The sequence below is a fragment of the Zosterops lateralis genome (assembly GCF_965231275.1).
Source record: "Zosterops lateralis genome assembly, chromosome: 26".
In the NCBI taxonomy this organism is placed as follows: domain Eukaryota; kingdom Metazoa; phylum Chordata; class Aves; order Passeriformes; family Zosteropidae; genus Zosterops; species Zosterops lateralis.
Window position 1 is genome coordinate 2,297,069 of NC_139786.1, and position 15,681 is coordinate 2,312,749.

General features: G+C 47.0%; 1 protein-coding gene across 2 annotated transcripts in view; it reads left to right on the forward strand.

Annotated features, from left to right (window-relative positions):
* Positions 1 to 15,419, forward strand: part of SYT6 (synaptotagmin 6) — a 36,682-nt gene extending 21,263 nt beyond the window's left edge. Inside the window, exons 3-7 of one of the 2 annotated variants that reach the window (XM_083878573.1) lie at positions 342 to 900; positions 5,724 to 5,844; positions 6,699 to 6,870; positions 7,797 to 7,947; positions 13,917 to 15,419. In XM_083878573.1, the coding sequence (XP_083734699.1) occupies positions 342 to 900; positions 5,724 to 5,844; positions 6,699 to 6,870; positions 7,797 to 7,947; positions 13,917 to 13,988 (1,075 nt within the window). In that variant the 3' untranslated portion in view covers positions 13,989 to 15,419. Of the gene's footprint in view, positions 1 to 341; positions 901 to 5,723; positions 5,845 to 6,698; positions 6,871 to 7,796; positions 8,549 to 13,916 lie in introns of those variants that run through there. The other variant, XM_083878572.1, reaches the window with a different exon arrangement.
* The last annotated feature ends 262 nt before the right edge of the window (positions 15,420 to 15,681 follow it).

The window sequence follows — 15,681 nt, forward strand, 5'->3', positions numbered from 1 at the left end:
AAAAAGATTTTTTTTTTTGGCTGAGAGAGTTCCACTTACCTCTATTCTATGAACCCTAAAACTACTAAATTTTTCATCTTGTGCTGTGCTAAACTACTATTTTCACATCTTGGTGGTTTGTAGTTCCTCTCTCAGTGTCGGAAGCCTCTCCCATGGACTAAAATCAAACCCAGTGTTTTCCTGGGCTCTGTGCCAAGGTCCCCAAACCCCCTGGACCAGCTCCACACCCTCAAACTCCCTTCCTCAGGTCCCAGCTCATCCAAGGGGATGAGCTCTGGATTCCAACAGAGAGATCCATGTCCTGGGAAACCCACAGAGCTGTCGGTGTCTTCCCCCTGCAGGCACATCTCCTTCAAGAGGCACCTGCCCCGGCAGATGCACGTGTCCAGCATGGACTACGGCCTGGAGCCGCCGGCCGTGGCCGAGCAGCCCACCAGCATCGGCCGCATCAAACCCGAGCTCTACAAACAAAAAACCGTGGACACCGAGGACCCCAAGAAAGAGGCGGAGAAAACCTGCGGGAAGATCAACTTCACCCTCAAGTACGACTACGAGAACGAGACGCTGACTGTCCGGATCCTCAGGGCTTTTGACTTGCCAGCCAAAGACTTCTGCGGCAGCTCGGACCCCTACGTGAAGATCTACCTCCTGCCCGACCGCAAGCGCAAGTTCCAGACGCGGGTGCACAGGAAGACCCTGAACCCCACCTTTGATGAGTCCTTCCACTTCCCCGTGCCCCACGAGGAGCTGGCCAGCAGGAAGCTCCACCTGAGCGTCTTTGACTTTGACAGGTTCTCCAGGCACGACATGATAGGAGAAGTGATCTTGGAGAATCTGTTCGAGGATTCGGACCTGTCCCGGGAGACTTCCATCTGGAGGGACATCCAGTACGCCACCACGGTGAGTGTCTGCTGGGCACGGGGGTCAAAACTTCATCCCAGGGATAAATCCTGCTCCCAGCTGGTGGGTTCCTTGCCTCCTGTTAGCCCCACAGCACAGTGATGCCTTGGAGTGGCAACCTAAAACAGAGGCTAAAAGAGAATAAAGTGGGTATTTATTTATTTTTTTTAAAGGTTTTCAATAGATAAAACCTTGGGCAGTGCAAAAGCCTCCCAGTGGCAAAAGCCACCCAAGATGGATGATGGTCATGATTTTCTCAGACTGATATAAGTTTGGTCTGTTTGCGTGTCAGGGGTTAATTGTCCAATTACAGCTTCAGATAATTGTGGGAATTATAGAAATTTAGATTTTAAGATTTCCGTATATAGTAGTATGTATAGGGCAAGATGGAGGATTTTGGGGATTGACTAAGTCCTTCTTCTTCACCTTCTTCTTCCTTCTTCTTCATGGCTTTAGGTAGTTTTCTGTAATTAGGGCTATGAATTAGGATTATTATATGAAGTCGTATTCCCCCAGTTTGTTTCACTTTTGTTTACACTTTTCAGGGCCTGGGGCAGAGAGTGTGTTTGGTTCTCAGGCCTGAAAGATTGTTTTATCTGCCCAAAATTTGAAGAGACCTGTCTGAAACTCCATATGGAGTTCAGAGTTATGCACTAATGCAGTACAGGGTCTGAAAAATGTAAAAGCTAAAATCTTAAAGCATCACATAGTCACAGTAAAGAAGAGCTCAGAGGGGCCAGTACCACCCCTTGGATGTGCTGCTGGCAGCTCTTTCCAGAGCTGCATTTGGGTCTTTTAGCAGTTCTGTTGAATTCCCTCTGGAAGAGAAGCCAATCTCAGAGAGGACAAGTCCCAGTCCCTTCCGTGTCACAGGGATCTGGCAGGAGAAGCCAAGTGCCCACACTGATCACCGAGTGCAGAGCAGTGACATTAACCTCTCCATAATAACTGTCTGCTCCTCCACTGCCCTCCCAGGAGGATCTGCCTGCTCCTCGGGGCCAATGAACGATTGACCTGCTCTGCAGCTGGACACCAAATCAACCGTTGTCATTGTCATTTCACATTGTTATTTCTGAGCCTGAAAGATGAGACATCCCCACCCCCGTGGCTGGAAGCGTGGGCCCTGTCACATCTTTCCTGGTGACTGGCAGAACGCCACAAATCTGCAAAAAATCTGTCCTGCAGCTTCCCTCATAGCTCAAATCATACCTTTGCTCCCCTGCTTTCTGTGCCGAGGAGAGAACTGTCAAACATAAATATTTTTTGTGGCCAGCAGTGCCAGAAGACATTTGTTTTATAACTATGGTGCTCTTTTTCCCAGCACTGTGTTCCCCACCAGCTGTACCAGCCCTTGGTGACTCCCACCAGTGCTCATCCTCCTGCTGCAGGGTGTTCAGGACTTTGTGACAGCTCTGTGAAGTCCAGGAGATGTGCCCAGCCCCGTGTCCTGTGCTACTGTCCCCAAAGGGGACACAGTCCCAGGGCACTCAGGGGACACGGGGTGTGCTCAGCACATCACCCTGGAAGGTGGCTCAGTGTTGGTTTTCTTATCTTCTTTTTCTGGTGTTTAAAGCACAGGAGATGCAGTTCTCTTGTGTTCAGACTGAGTTGTTTATTAATCCTTATCAATTCTTATCTATATCTATATATCTATATCACAACACGAGTTGTGAGCTCCAGCCAACAATGTAGAAAATGTCTCTGCCTCTAACTTTTTTCCATGGTCTTTTAATTACCCAGTAACGAGATGGCACCTGTATTATTTATACTTTTAACCCAGTAGCTGACCACTCAAGGTCTACAATGGGGACCTTTTCACCCAGTTAGAAAAAAAACCACCCAAAACCATGAAGAAGAAGGTGGAAGAAAAACTCAGCCAATGCCCCAAATCCTCCATATTGCTTTATCTATATTACTACATACTAAGACCTTAAATCCTAAATTTTACACCCTGTGGCATTGCACACTTCTATTCAAACTACACACCCACAATTCCAGTGCTATCACTCAATTTTGGAAGCCTGTTTCATGACTTCAGCTCAAATGCAGTGTTTGCTTGAGGATCAGTCCCTTTTAGCACAGAAAGCCTGAAATTCTCAGTCTCCAGGTTTCCAACAGCTCTGGGGCTGTCCTGGGAGGGCACAGAGAGCTTTGGCCAGCCTGGAGACACACAGGGATGGAGATGGTGCCTGCCAGGCACCCTGGGGCAGCTCTGGGAGCTGCTGCTGTGCTGCCTTTTGAGCATCTTGCCTGGCAGGGCTGCGGGGAGGAGGAGCAGGATCAACCATGAGGAAAAGCAACAGTTGGAGTTAGCAGGGTGCTCACAGCTCTCTTGGCTCCCAAGCTGCAAACAGCCACGGCTGCTGTGATTGATGGATGGAGATGAAAGCAGAAATGCTGGCAGAGAGGCAAGGAGGCACCAGGCACATCCCTCACCCAGAGAGAGGCTGCTGGAAGGGGAGCAAAGTGCACCTGATGGGCTGATGCTTCCTGGAGGAACCTGCCTGTTGGTTCTGCAGGCAATAGGGGAAGTTTTCCTGGCTAAATAATCTCATTCAATGGGGGAAAACCCCCATGAAAGCAGGTGGAGATAGACCAGCAGGAGGGTTGTTGAGGGAAAAGCCTCCAGAGAAGGTGTGAGGGGAGCAGAGCCAACCCCATGCCCAATATTTGATGTTCAGCAGCCACAGAAACATCCAGCTCCATCCCCTCATCCTCTCCATGCCATTCTTGAGGAATGTGCTGCTCCTGGAACATCTCAGCCAAGGACATTTCTGCTTAATCAAAATTGAGAAGGGTAAATACAGTTTGCATAAAACCCCCAGAAAGCTCTGGGTGCCTAATAATGCATGAGATCAATGGTGTGGGTAAGAGGGTAGGGACACACTTAAGCACTGAGCTGGTCAAATAGCCAGCACTCAGCTGCTTAATTAATGACTCTACAGCTTGTGAATCAGGGAAACATCTTTGGTTTCAAGTCTATTGATTCAGAGCTTCCATTATTTCCTAAAAGGTACTGATATGAATTTTGGAAATGTCCCAATGTCTATAATCTGCAGGAAAATAATGTACCCACAGGACACACTTTGCTCCCTTGTATTTTATGGTTGCAAAGAAAAAAAAAAATCTCTTGACCTGATACAATGAGGTCAAAGAACAATTTGTGTTCGTTTTATACCCTGAACGGGTTCTCTCAGTGCAAGGAGAGGAATAGAAGATGAGATCGTGTCCAGAGGGTGCTCTCAGCATCTCACACAGGGCTGCTCTTTTCTTCTGACATCTTGTCCAAGGTCTCCTGCCCTCGTCCCTCCCGCACCAACTAAGAACAAAGAATGGATGAAAGAACAGACCCAATCAAAATTTTATATAATATTCATTAGTATTCTGCACATCGAAGTGGAATAAAGATTTAATCTTTTGCCTTACCTGAGAACGAGCAGGAAATAATTTGGCAAAAACCCTCATCCATCAACAAGATCTATTCCCCTAACACTTAGCAAAGCTTTAAGTGCATTTACTTGTCTTTCTAGTTCCATCACTCTGCTCCTAACAGCGACAATTTCTTTTCAGCAGATCATTATATCACATTGAAAGGAATCAAACGCACTGTTTCCCAAAATAAACGGGTTGTTTGCTCTACAGATGTGGGATCTGTATGTAGAAAATAAGATTTTTTTTTATTTTTTTTTTAAATCCATTTTTAGGAGGTGTTTGGAAATCTTTCTGCTGACTTCAGATAATGATTCTTTCTAGTTTAAATAAGACATTTGGTTTGTTTATTATTTTTCTCTGAATTCCCGTGGGCAAGGCAATGATGGAAAGGGCTTTTAGGGGGTGTAGTCAATGAAGCTGCAGGTACAAGAAGTGCTAAGAGCCACGGATAAAAGTTATTTGATGGGGCACTAAAAGAGTAAATTGTGTTGGCCTCTGTGTGATCCAAGAGCACCAAACATTTCTGAGTGCCATCTGCTGGTTAATTCCCCGTTTATACTCACACTCACACTGTGCCAGCTCCTTCAGGGCATCTCAGAGCTGTCCAAATGTAGACACGTCACAAACTAAAAGCTCAACAGACCCTTCTTGGTTGTTTTCTGGTTTAAAGCTTTGCCCCCCCCAGCCCAAAAACTCACTCCCAACTTCAGAGAAAATCACTGTGTTTCTCCAAGACATTTTCATTTTGTGCAGGAATGTTGGGCATTGTCAGTCACAAACTTTTATTACTGAATTCAGTAATATGAATCTGGAATATGTTCAAGGTCTCTTCCAACCCAAACCAGGCTGTGATGTTATGAACTGATGGCACTGGCTTGTCATGGAAAGTTTCTGAGGAGATTTTTGCAGCGCACAGCCAGAGAACACGACACTGCTGCGTGTCAGGAGCTCATCTCTGTGTCACCTCGCTGTGTTTGTCACATTCCTGGAGGAACCAGGCACTGCAGACACGTACTGTGCATTCAGACAAGACTTGGTACTAATTTGATTTCCTCTCTGCATTGATTTGGTGTGAGAGATCCCATCTCCTCTGTGTGAGCAGTGCAGCAGGAGTGTCTCAGCTGGTCATTAGCTGTGCACAGCTGGGAGGTTCAATAGGAAGCACAGATTCCACTGAGGCAGAGGAAGATTGTCCTCAACTAAGATGTGAAGGTGTAACTTAATTTTCCCATTCTCTGTATTCATTTTTAGCCAAATCGTGTTGGAATCACCCCAAAGTAAAGTGCCCTTTGCTCCAAATGACAGAACAGAGGAAATGCTGGGGATGGGGGAGGAGGCACCTGGCTGGTTCTGCACCTTTCCAACAAAATGTGTTCTCTGTTTTATTGAAGGAAAGCGTGGACCTGGGCGAGATCATGTTTTCCCTTTGTTATTTGCCAACTGCAGGTCGCCTCACCTTAACAGTCATTAAATGCAGGAATCTCAAAGCTATGGACATCACAGGTTACTCAGGTGGGTGTTTGGTGACTGGGGAGGACCCTCTTGCACCCACATTTCCTCCTCTTCCCTCAGTTTATCTCAGTAGACGGTGGGTGAACCATCACATAAATACCTGAAAAAGCTTTGTCTGTGTTTTAGGTGCAAACAAAACTTTTTAAAGTAGAATTAACTGTCATTTGTTTCCCATCCCACTGGATGGTTTGCAGGGCCAGAGCTCTGATCCATCTCCTGGGTTGGACACTTGGATCTCTTGGAATCCTTTATAAGCAGAATCAACTTTTTCACCCTAAGATCAGGAGAGGATCTTGGGCCAGCTGGATAAATCCCCCTGGAATGTGCATTTCCCTGTGGTCAAACCTGAGGATCACAGCCACCTGAAGGCTGTTTGTATTTGCAGTTTCAAAGACCTGATTTGCAAATTCAGCATGATGGAATTCTGGTTTTCATCATAAAACCCACTTTCTTTTTCCAGACACCAACCTCAGAGTATTTGAATTGAATTGTAGAAAAAGCAGTAACAACAGAGACCTTTGCAGAAAATGTTTCAGCTCAGCTGGAGCTTAATGCCATGTGAAATATCTGAGAATTGAGACTTCAGGTGAAGTCAGCTCAGCCTTTCTGCAATCATAAAAATGCAGGGCTGGTTCTCTGGTGCCTGAACCTCAGGTCACCACCCACACCAGTGTGAGAAATTGAGGATTTCACTGGTCTGCAAACAAACTTTTTTTCTAAAAGTCCATTTGAAGAGCAATTCTGGCTCATGGGAGCTCACAGCCCATCCTCTGATAGAGCCGTTTCTATATTGCAAAAGTAACAAAAACACACTTCCATCAACAAAAGGTCTTCTCCTCTCTCTCCCTCCCTAGATCCCTATGTCAAAGTGTCTTTGCTCTGTGACGGGCGAAGGCTGAAAAAGAAGAAAACCACCATAAAGAAAAACACACTTAATCCCACCTACAATGAAGCAATAATCTTTGACATTCCCCCCGAGAACATGGATCAAGTCAGCCTCCTTATCTCCGTCATGGATTATGATCGGTAGGTGGGAGGGAGGCTCTGGGGAGCTGCAGGGCACAGCATCCCATTGGGTGCAGATTTTCCCCCCCTTCAAATGCAATTTTCCACACTGTTTTCCATAGAGCTCGGAGATATCCACCAGCCTCTGGTGATTTATTGCCACGGTGACATTGGTATTTATGGTTATGGGAAAATAACGAGTTTGGCAAAGCCGGTCCTTGCTTTATGGCATTTCCTTCAGCAAGTGCCATGTTCCCTCTTGGTTATTTATTTGTCCTGCAACCCATTTTAGAAAACAAATAATGTCAGTCCAGCAGCACTGTGTGTATGAATTATGCATTACTGAACCTGGGGTTATTCTTGCTGTAGAGCACCACGCACACCTCTGTGTCCGGACTGACCTGCAGAAATAATTTGAAAAAGTGCTGTAATTACCTGTGGTGGTGGCAGTGCTGGGGCAGACACGAGGAGAGGAGAGGAGAGGAGAGGAGAGGAGAGGAGAGGAGAGGAGAGGAGAGGAGAGGAGAGGAGAGGAGAGGAGAGGAGAGGAGAGGAGAGGAGAGGAGAGGAGAGGAGAGGAGAGGAGAGGAGAGGAGAGGAGAGGAGAGGAGAGGAGAGGAGAGGAGAGGAGAGGAGAGGAGAGGAGAGGAGAGGAGAGGAGAGGAGAGGAGAGGAGAGGAGAGGAGAGGAGAGGAGAGGAGAGGAGAGGAGAGGAGAGGAGAGGTGTGGGCAGCCAGAGGGAGGGAGGGAGGGAAAGATGGATGGATGGAGGGATGGATGGATGGATAGATGGATGGATGGATGGATGGAGGGATGGATTGGTGGAGGGAGGGAGGGATGGATCGGTGGGCGGATGGATGGATGGATGGATGGATGGATGGATGAAGGGAGGGATGGATGGAGGGAGGGCAGGATGGTGATTTTGCTGCTTCTCTGCCTCTCCCCAGGGTGGGCCACAACGAGATCATCGGGGTTTGCCGTGTGGGGGTCAATGCAGAGGGGCTGGGCAGAGACCACTGGAACGAGATGCTGGCCTACCCCCGCAAGCCCATCGCCCACTGGCACCCGCTGGTGGAGGTGAAGAAATCCTTCAAAGAGGTGTGTGGGGTTCTCTTTCCATTCCTGCGCTTGTGTGGGTCTGGGCTGGTTCCAGGCTTTCAGAGAGTTCTGCTCTCTCCTGGGATTTTCTGAGTGGAGCTGAGGGAATTTTCTCACCAGAAATGAACTCTAGAAAACATGTATTTCTGTATTGTCTCGAAATAGCTCCTTGAGCTCGCGAGCAAGACTGAGGAGAACTGTATTTACAGATGTGACTGGTACATTTTGGGTTTTTTCTTTTTCTTTTTTTTTTTTTTTTTTTCCTTTTCCTTTTTAAATTAGAGATTGAGAGCAGTAAGGAAAGAGAATGCTGCTCTGATTGCAGAACAAATTGTCCAGGGATATTGCCTATTTCAAGTTTCAATTTTTAATCCTAAAAGATTTTTCTGTTGACTCATCTCCGAGCCTTTGAGGGAGAATAAATAGAACAAATGTAATTGCTCTAAGCATCTCCAGAGAAAGAGACTGACTTGATGCAACCCCAGATGATAAAATAGGGCTGAAATGCCTGGGTACCATTTCCACCATCTCTTGCATTTTCTTCCCCCTTGCACTCCAATTTCTCACGCTTCTATAGAGCTCTTTGGCTTTGCCTGATTTAGGTCATAATATCTGGAGGAGAGAGATGTGGAAAAGGGCACACACGCCTTTGACACTTCAAGTATGAGCAAAAAGCAGCAGCATTTGAGGCCAGTGATAGGATAATAAAGGCAATAAAACCTCCCAGTGTATCTGGGGCTGAGAAGGTATTTTCCCTCAAAGCCACAGAATAAATACTTAACAAAAAGCATCTCATTTTTCCCCTTGAAGTTTCAGTGCTGAGCTGCACTGAAAGGCAGACACTGAGCTTGCTGAGGCTCCACAGCAGCGTGAATTAGTGCTTTTCTTTGAAACCTGCTCTTTCCTCCAACAAGAAGGGGTGGGGAGGTCCTGGCACAGGGAGGGGAGGTCCTGGCACAGGGAGGGGAGGTCCTGGCACAGGGAGGGGAGGTCCTGGCACAGGGTGCCCAGAGAAGCTGTGGCTGAAAGTGCCCAAGGCCAGGCTGGAAGGGGCTTGGAGCAACCTGGGACAGTAGAAGTTGTCCCTGTCCATGGCAGGGGTTGGAACTGGATGAGCTTTAAGTTCCTTCCCAACACAAACCATTGTATGATTAAGAAGTCGGTTTGTGCTCAGTGCTCTCTGTCCCAGCCCAGGTCGATCACACACAAAGGAAAACCTGGCTGTTGATATTTTAGCTTAGGACAAGGTGGAGGTGGATAAATCAGCTAATGGACACTTGAAAATTCACCCTCCCTCGTTAGAGGTGATCTGTGGGCTCAGTTTGCACCGCTGTGAATCAGCACAGGGATCAGCTGTGCAGGACTGGGGTGAGTCAGAGCAGAATTAAACCTTTGTGCACTTTGTGTGCAGTGCTAACTCTGCCTTTGGGGGCTGAGCAGCACCAGGATTTCATTCCCCTTCTCCTCCATGTGTCACCTCCCCCTGCCACAGGGAGTGGGGACCAGCCTGTGGCTCCAGCAGAAATGGAATTGATCTCTCAGTTGATCTCTTGGCATCTGTAGCACCCTCACTGTGTGACTCCAGCTGCCATGGCTGACCCAGGGGCAGGAGTTCCTTCTCCAGGCTGCAATTTTCAGATTTTTTCAGATGCAGGTGGGGTTTTGAAAGAAAGAAAAAAAAAAAAAAACAAAACTCCTGTAAAGTTTTTGAAAATCACTAAGGAAAAAGTAAGAAAAGGCATTATTGTTATGATGAAACACAGAGGAACCAAGGAAGACATGGAAGATGACTCACCTTTTAAAATACACTTTGAAAACCATGGCTGAGCCCCCAAGACTCTGGAAAAAAAAACTGAGTGAATCATTTCACCCCCCCAGTGCACAGGTCAGGAGCTCTGCTTAAAAGAAAAGAAAAAACCTTTCTGATCATCTGTTCTGGTATTTCTGCCACAAACTGGTACACAGAGCCAGCAAGCAAATGGTCCCTGTGTTTATTTGCCCTTTTAGGTTTTAGCACTGCTGTCTGCAAATCCCCAGTGCAGCCTAAAAGAAAAACTGAACAGAAAAGGCACAAGCTCCTGGAGAGAAATTAATGGGAAATGGTATTTGTTGGTTACAAGACATTGCATCATCTTTTCCATGTTGTTTTTGGGTATTTTTGAAAAGAATCTTGGAGTTTTGGTCTTGTAATCCCAGCTCTGGGTCTCTGTGCTCCATCCTCCCAGGCTCTCTGGGCTGCTGGCTCTCTGTCCATCTGTCCTGAGGATGTTGAGGGAGAACTGCTGGCCCTTCCTCGCCCTTTGTGGGGGTGAACTCAGGCTCTGCTGGCATCCTGAGCCATCATTTTCATCTTCCTCTTTGTCTTCTTCACCTTCTTCACCTTCTTCACCGTTTGTGCCAGGCAGCAGCAAATGGAGCATTTGCTTCCCGGTTGATCCTCGTGATGGTCTCTGTGTACTCTGACCATCAATAACAGCCTCTGGCTCCATCTGAGCCTTCCCTGATTGAGTGCTTGACCTCAGACCAAGGCGAGGGAATTGGATTGAGTTGTCCCTTTGATGTGTAAATGGAGGGATGGGTGGCTGGAGTGGGGACACGGAGCTGCTCCAGGCACTGCCACCTCCCTGTGCTGTGGTTGGGGGTCCCACCTCCCTCCCACCACTCAAGGGAGAGAAAAGTGTGGGAATGTGGAATTTCTTTGCCAACCAACACCCTGCCTGGTGTGCCTTGGGAAAGCTCTGGCCAGCAGAAGGAGCTCCCACCAAATTTTGATTACAGCTCAGAGTCACTGTTAATGGTGAATTTACCAGGAAAATGTCACCAGAGCTGTGCTGCTCCAGGAGGATGGGCCAGCCCTGAACCCCTTACCCTGCCACAGCAGGGATGGATGGATGGATGGATGGATGGATGGATGGATGGATGGATGGATGGATGGATGGAGGGATGGATGGATGGATGGATGGATGGATGGATGGATGGAGGGATGGATGGATGGATGGATGGATGGATGGATGGATGGATGGATGGATGGATGGATGGCGGGATGATGGAGAGATGGATGAATGGATGGGCGAATGGATGGATGGATAATGGATAGGTGGAGGAATGGATGGATGGATGGATGGATGGATGGATGGATGGGTGGATGGTTGTGGAGGACCAGCAGCCTCCTCCTGTGTTGGCCCATGATTCTTTGTCCACCACGAGGACCTGGGCAGCTCCAGCCTGTCCCAGCAGCCACAGTGCTGGGCTAACATGGCCCAACCCCTCATTTCTGTGCCAGCAGCATCTTGGGCCCTCCCTCCACGAGCTGGTGCCTCTCCCTCTTCCCTTTCACTGCTGGAAAAGGCTCCAGTGAAAAGGGAAACGCTTCGGATGCGCGTCATGTCTTTGGTTGCTCCATATTTATCAACAGTGAATAACAAACCATAATGACTGCACTTCTCTAATGACCATCATCATTAAAGAGGGAACATGGAGAACATGTGCAAATGAATCATTAATTACAGGCTTTTAGCGCTATCCTCTTCACACAGATGTTCAGAAGGCGAGTTTCTGAGCAGAAAGGGAGAATCCCTCTTTGTGGGGTTGTTCTGACAATAAATTCTTCCCCTCAGCACAAGTTGTTCCCAGTGTTCATCCCCGAGGCCTCGCTGGCAGCTGCTCCTTCCCCTGGTGCTTCAGCCACCCCACCCCTGTTCCCTCTGCATTCCTGCACCCCTCAGCCAGGCTCAGGGATGTGTGCACCAAGGGAAAAAGAAAATTACAGCTCGTTCTTCAAGGCTTTGAAGGGAAAATGGGGGTTTTCCCTGTTATCTGTGAGAGACAAACGCTGCTATCGCAGAGTCGCATCATCAGCGCGATGCAAAACCCGTCTTTGATGCTGCCAAGTGCCTCTGACGTTCAGCAGGGGAGCATTTATTTGTTTAAAACATTGCTCCAGATAAAAAACTGATAACTCTGCTGAGAGCCAACTCATGCCCAAAATGAAGAATAATAATTTGTCTGTAAAGATAAACCCTTCCAGACTTGGGGGCCCTGTTTGATTTTGATTGAACTGGTTCCAGTTTCCAACTGTTGGCTGCACGATGCATGGCTCACCTTTCCTAATTAAATGAAGAAAAAGTATCTCCAGGTTCCTCTCTGCTCGTTTGGACCTATTTTGGAGGGGTTTTCATCACATTTTTGGAGTAGCAACGCTGTCATTGTCACGCAGACAGCACGAGGCAAAGAGCATGGGGAAGGCTCTGCCAAAAACCCATTTCTGTTGTAATTTCTGCAATCTGTTCACTGGCAATTCTCACAGAGAGATTGTACCCATATTATCAATTCCTCAGGGATTTTAGCCAATTTTTTTTGACATGAGAAACATAGAAAGTGTTTCCTTACCTTGAAGCAGCTGTTTGGCAGGAGCAGCTTTTTCATTCATTAATTTCTGCTCAGCCCTGATGAAATACCGGCTGTTCAATGGGTGTGCAGTGAGTTATTTTACACTGACTGGTCTCTTTAGGGAAAGAAATTGGTCAAATTGGGCAAATTTTTAACCACTCCAAGCCCATGGAACATTTGCAAGGGCCTGTTTGCCCTGCTCAGCCTTGCTGTTCTCTTGTTTTCATTTGAGATGGCTTTGCCAAGGAAAGGGTGAGGTCTGGTTCCCCAAGTGAGTTTTCACCCAGAGAAATGAAATTCATACACGCTGAGACATTAATATCAACCAGCAAGGAGTTTCTGCTGATGTGGGAGGGGAGGGAATTGATGCAGGCAGTGGAAATTCTGCCTCCCGTTGTCTCTGGGAGATGTCTATCATTTGTCATTGGAATTTAATATAACAAGATGGTGAGATGGGCAAGTGCTCAAAAGCTTCAGGAATAATGGGTTTGAATTATGATAATAGCCCCCAAGGCAGATGACAAATAATTTATGATCCCTTAACTATGGCAAAAAAAAAAAAATGTTTGCTCCGTCCATCGAGTCTCTGATCTGATTTTCCCTTTGAGAAATGTCTCCAATGCTGTGGACAGAGCTGCTGTGGAGTAAAATTACCAGACTGGAAAGACTCAAGTACTTCTGAGTTTAGACAGTATTTTTAAACAAAAAAGACAACAGCAATAAAGCAGGGAAGAGCTGAGAGCCCTTTGTCTTCCCAGCGCACACAGACACTGTTTATTTTCTTTTTTTTTTTTTTTTTTTTTGGTGAGGAATCCTCACAATCGGGAATTGATTTAGAAAGCAATAAAGTAAATTGTTCAGCAGCTCCTCCTGAGTGGTTAAACATGAGTGTTGCATAAATTGGAACTTGCAGAGCAGAGGAGAGAAAACACAGCGGGGCAGGAGTTGGGCAGGGATGGGATGGGATGGGATGGGATGGGATGGGATGGGATGGGATGGGAATGGGAATGGGAATGGGAATGGGAATGGGAATGGGCATGGGGTGGGAGTATTGAGGAAGAGGAAATGGACAACACGGTGCTGTAGCAATGCATTTGAGCACCTTAGGCCACAGTGTGCTCCAGCCAAACCATTTTTAGTCATCTTTATCAAAACCCTCTGGAATTCATCAAGGTTACTAAGACATAAACAGTCCTAAAATAAGAAAGAAGAGGCTGAGAAACAGAATACCAAGAGTGCAAGAACTAGATAAAAAGGGCCATGAAGGACTAGACTGTAACCAACCATAATTCCTAAAAAGAGCACACTGAACACAAGAACCAACCAAGTAATACGTCATCGCATGAACAGTAGTTTTAAAATGTATAAATACAACTTAATGTAAACAAGAAACAGTTTCGACTTATCATAATAATTATCTACTTATCATAACAGTTTCTACTCATCACAGTAGTCCTCTACTTATCATATTAGCTACTTATCCTATTAGCTAGTCATCCAAAACTCCTGCAAGGATTGGGAATAATCCCAGATTTAATCTCTGCTGTTCTGCTTAACCGGATTTCTCTTCCATCCCGCAGTGGCACGGCCGGGCAGCGAGCTTCGACAGCCAGGGCTCCTGTCCCTCCCCCAAACCACCCCCCACGCCGTGATCACGAGCAGGGACAGCAAAATGGGACTAAATCAAGTAATTTTTGCACTTGGCCTTCAGTCTCAGTGGTTGCTGAGGGGCGGTGGCAGCAGCGGGACTTTCCGGTCTAGTTGTTCCTGCGTAAGTAAAAGGTAGAAACCCGTTTTGTGGTTAAATATGTTTTTGTCTAATATGTCTCCCAAGGTGATGTTATTTTCGTGGCTTTTTTGCTGTTACGGGTCTGTTTCCAGAGGGAGAAGGTGGACTGAGACGTGTTGTTGGGAAGTTTGGTCTGTAAAATAACGTGTAAAATAGTTTTTGGTGTGTGCAGAGGAGGTAAAGGGGCGAGGAGGTGTCTGCAGAGACAGAGGTGGCCGGGACAGGGGACAGTGGCCACTGGAAAGCTGTGGCAGAAGATGGCAAAGACTCTTCCAAGCCACCAGCAGCTCCATCCTCGTGGTCAGCCCCAGCCCTGCAGAGGTTTCCTGTTCATGTAGAGGTGTCCATGAGCTCTTAGAAGTTTGTGCAGTGTGTACCCCATAATTCCTTTTGTCATATATTTAAAAAAAAATATGCTGTTGATTCCTCAGGAGGGGTGTTTTTTTCCCCTGTATCTGAAGTGTCCCCAGAGCTATTTGCATGAACAGTTCCTTCAGTTGCCCTTTGTAGCTGCTGCTCATCCCCCAGGACATCCCTGAGTTATCTGGAGAGGAGAGAACAGCCATGCCACAGGTGGGATTCAGAAAAAAAAAAAAGGGAGAAGATGTTACAGAAAAGGGTGACAGCCCTGCATGACCACTGGATCTCTATTTCTTATCTCATCCCAGTAAAAAAAGAATGACCCAAGGGGGGAAAGGGAAATACAGAAACATGGCTGATGCTAAAAAAAAAAGCTTCCAATCTTTTTTTCTTAAGACTGTCAGCACTTCCTTAAAGAATAAAGTTTCTCAGCCCAAGGCCTGAAGGAAGGTCAAGTTATGGAAAAAATTAAAAAATGAAGCTTTGCTGGTTCCTTGGCTGCAGAGGCCAAGAATGAAGTTAGAATATCCCAAGTCCTGGTTTTCCAGCTCCATCAGCTGATCTTTATCAGCCAGATGTGGATTTTGGACACTTTCTCATCCTGGATTTTTTTCTCTGAGTTAAGAAGCGCTTTAGTGCTGTTTACTCCACCCTGATTCAATTAGGCAAAAGCAAATATTTTTGATTTTGAGGTAGAATTTGCAGGCAGCTCCCCTCCCCTCAGGTCAGCAGGACTGTGTTCATCAGCCACAATCCTCAGGTCAACCTCAGTTCCCATTTTCCCAAATGTCACCAACGTCACCCCTGGCTGCACACCAGGGCTGGCAGAGAGGGGTGCTGGCATTGCTCCTGGGGGAGATGAATCCTTTGTTCAGTGAAGGGTAAATGCATCATTCCTCATCACACCTCGTGTCTTAATTCTCTTTATGTGCCACACGCTGTAGGAGCAGAAAAACTCAATAAAATGATTTTGTTTGTAAAGCGCTGCCCTGTCTGGTGAAATATTTCCTGGGTGGTTTTGGATGGGCTCAGGGATCACAGGGGATGCCATAAAACGTGATAATGGCAGAGCCTGGCGGGGTGAGGGGCTGGCCAAGGGCAGACAGGGGCATTTGGAGCAGAGCTTGGCTCTGCAGCTCCTGCCTGGGCTGGGACACTCACACCATCCCCGAGGCAGCAGCTCAGCACCAAAAAAA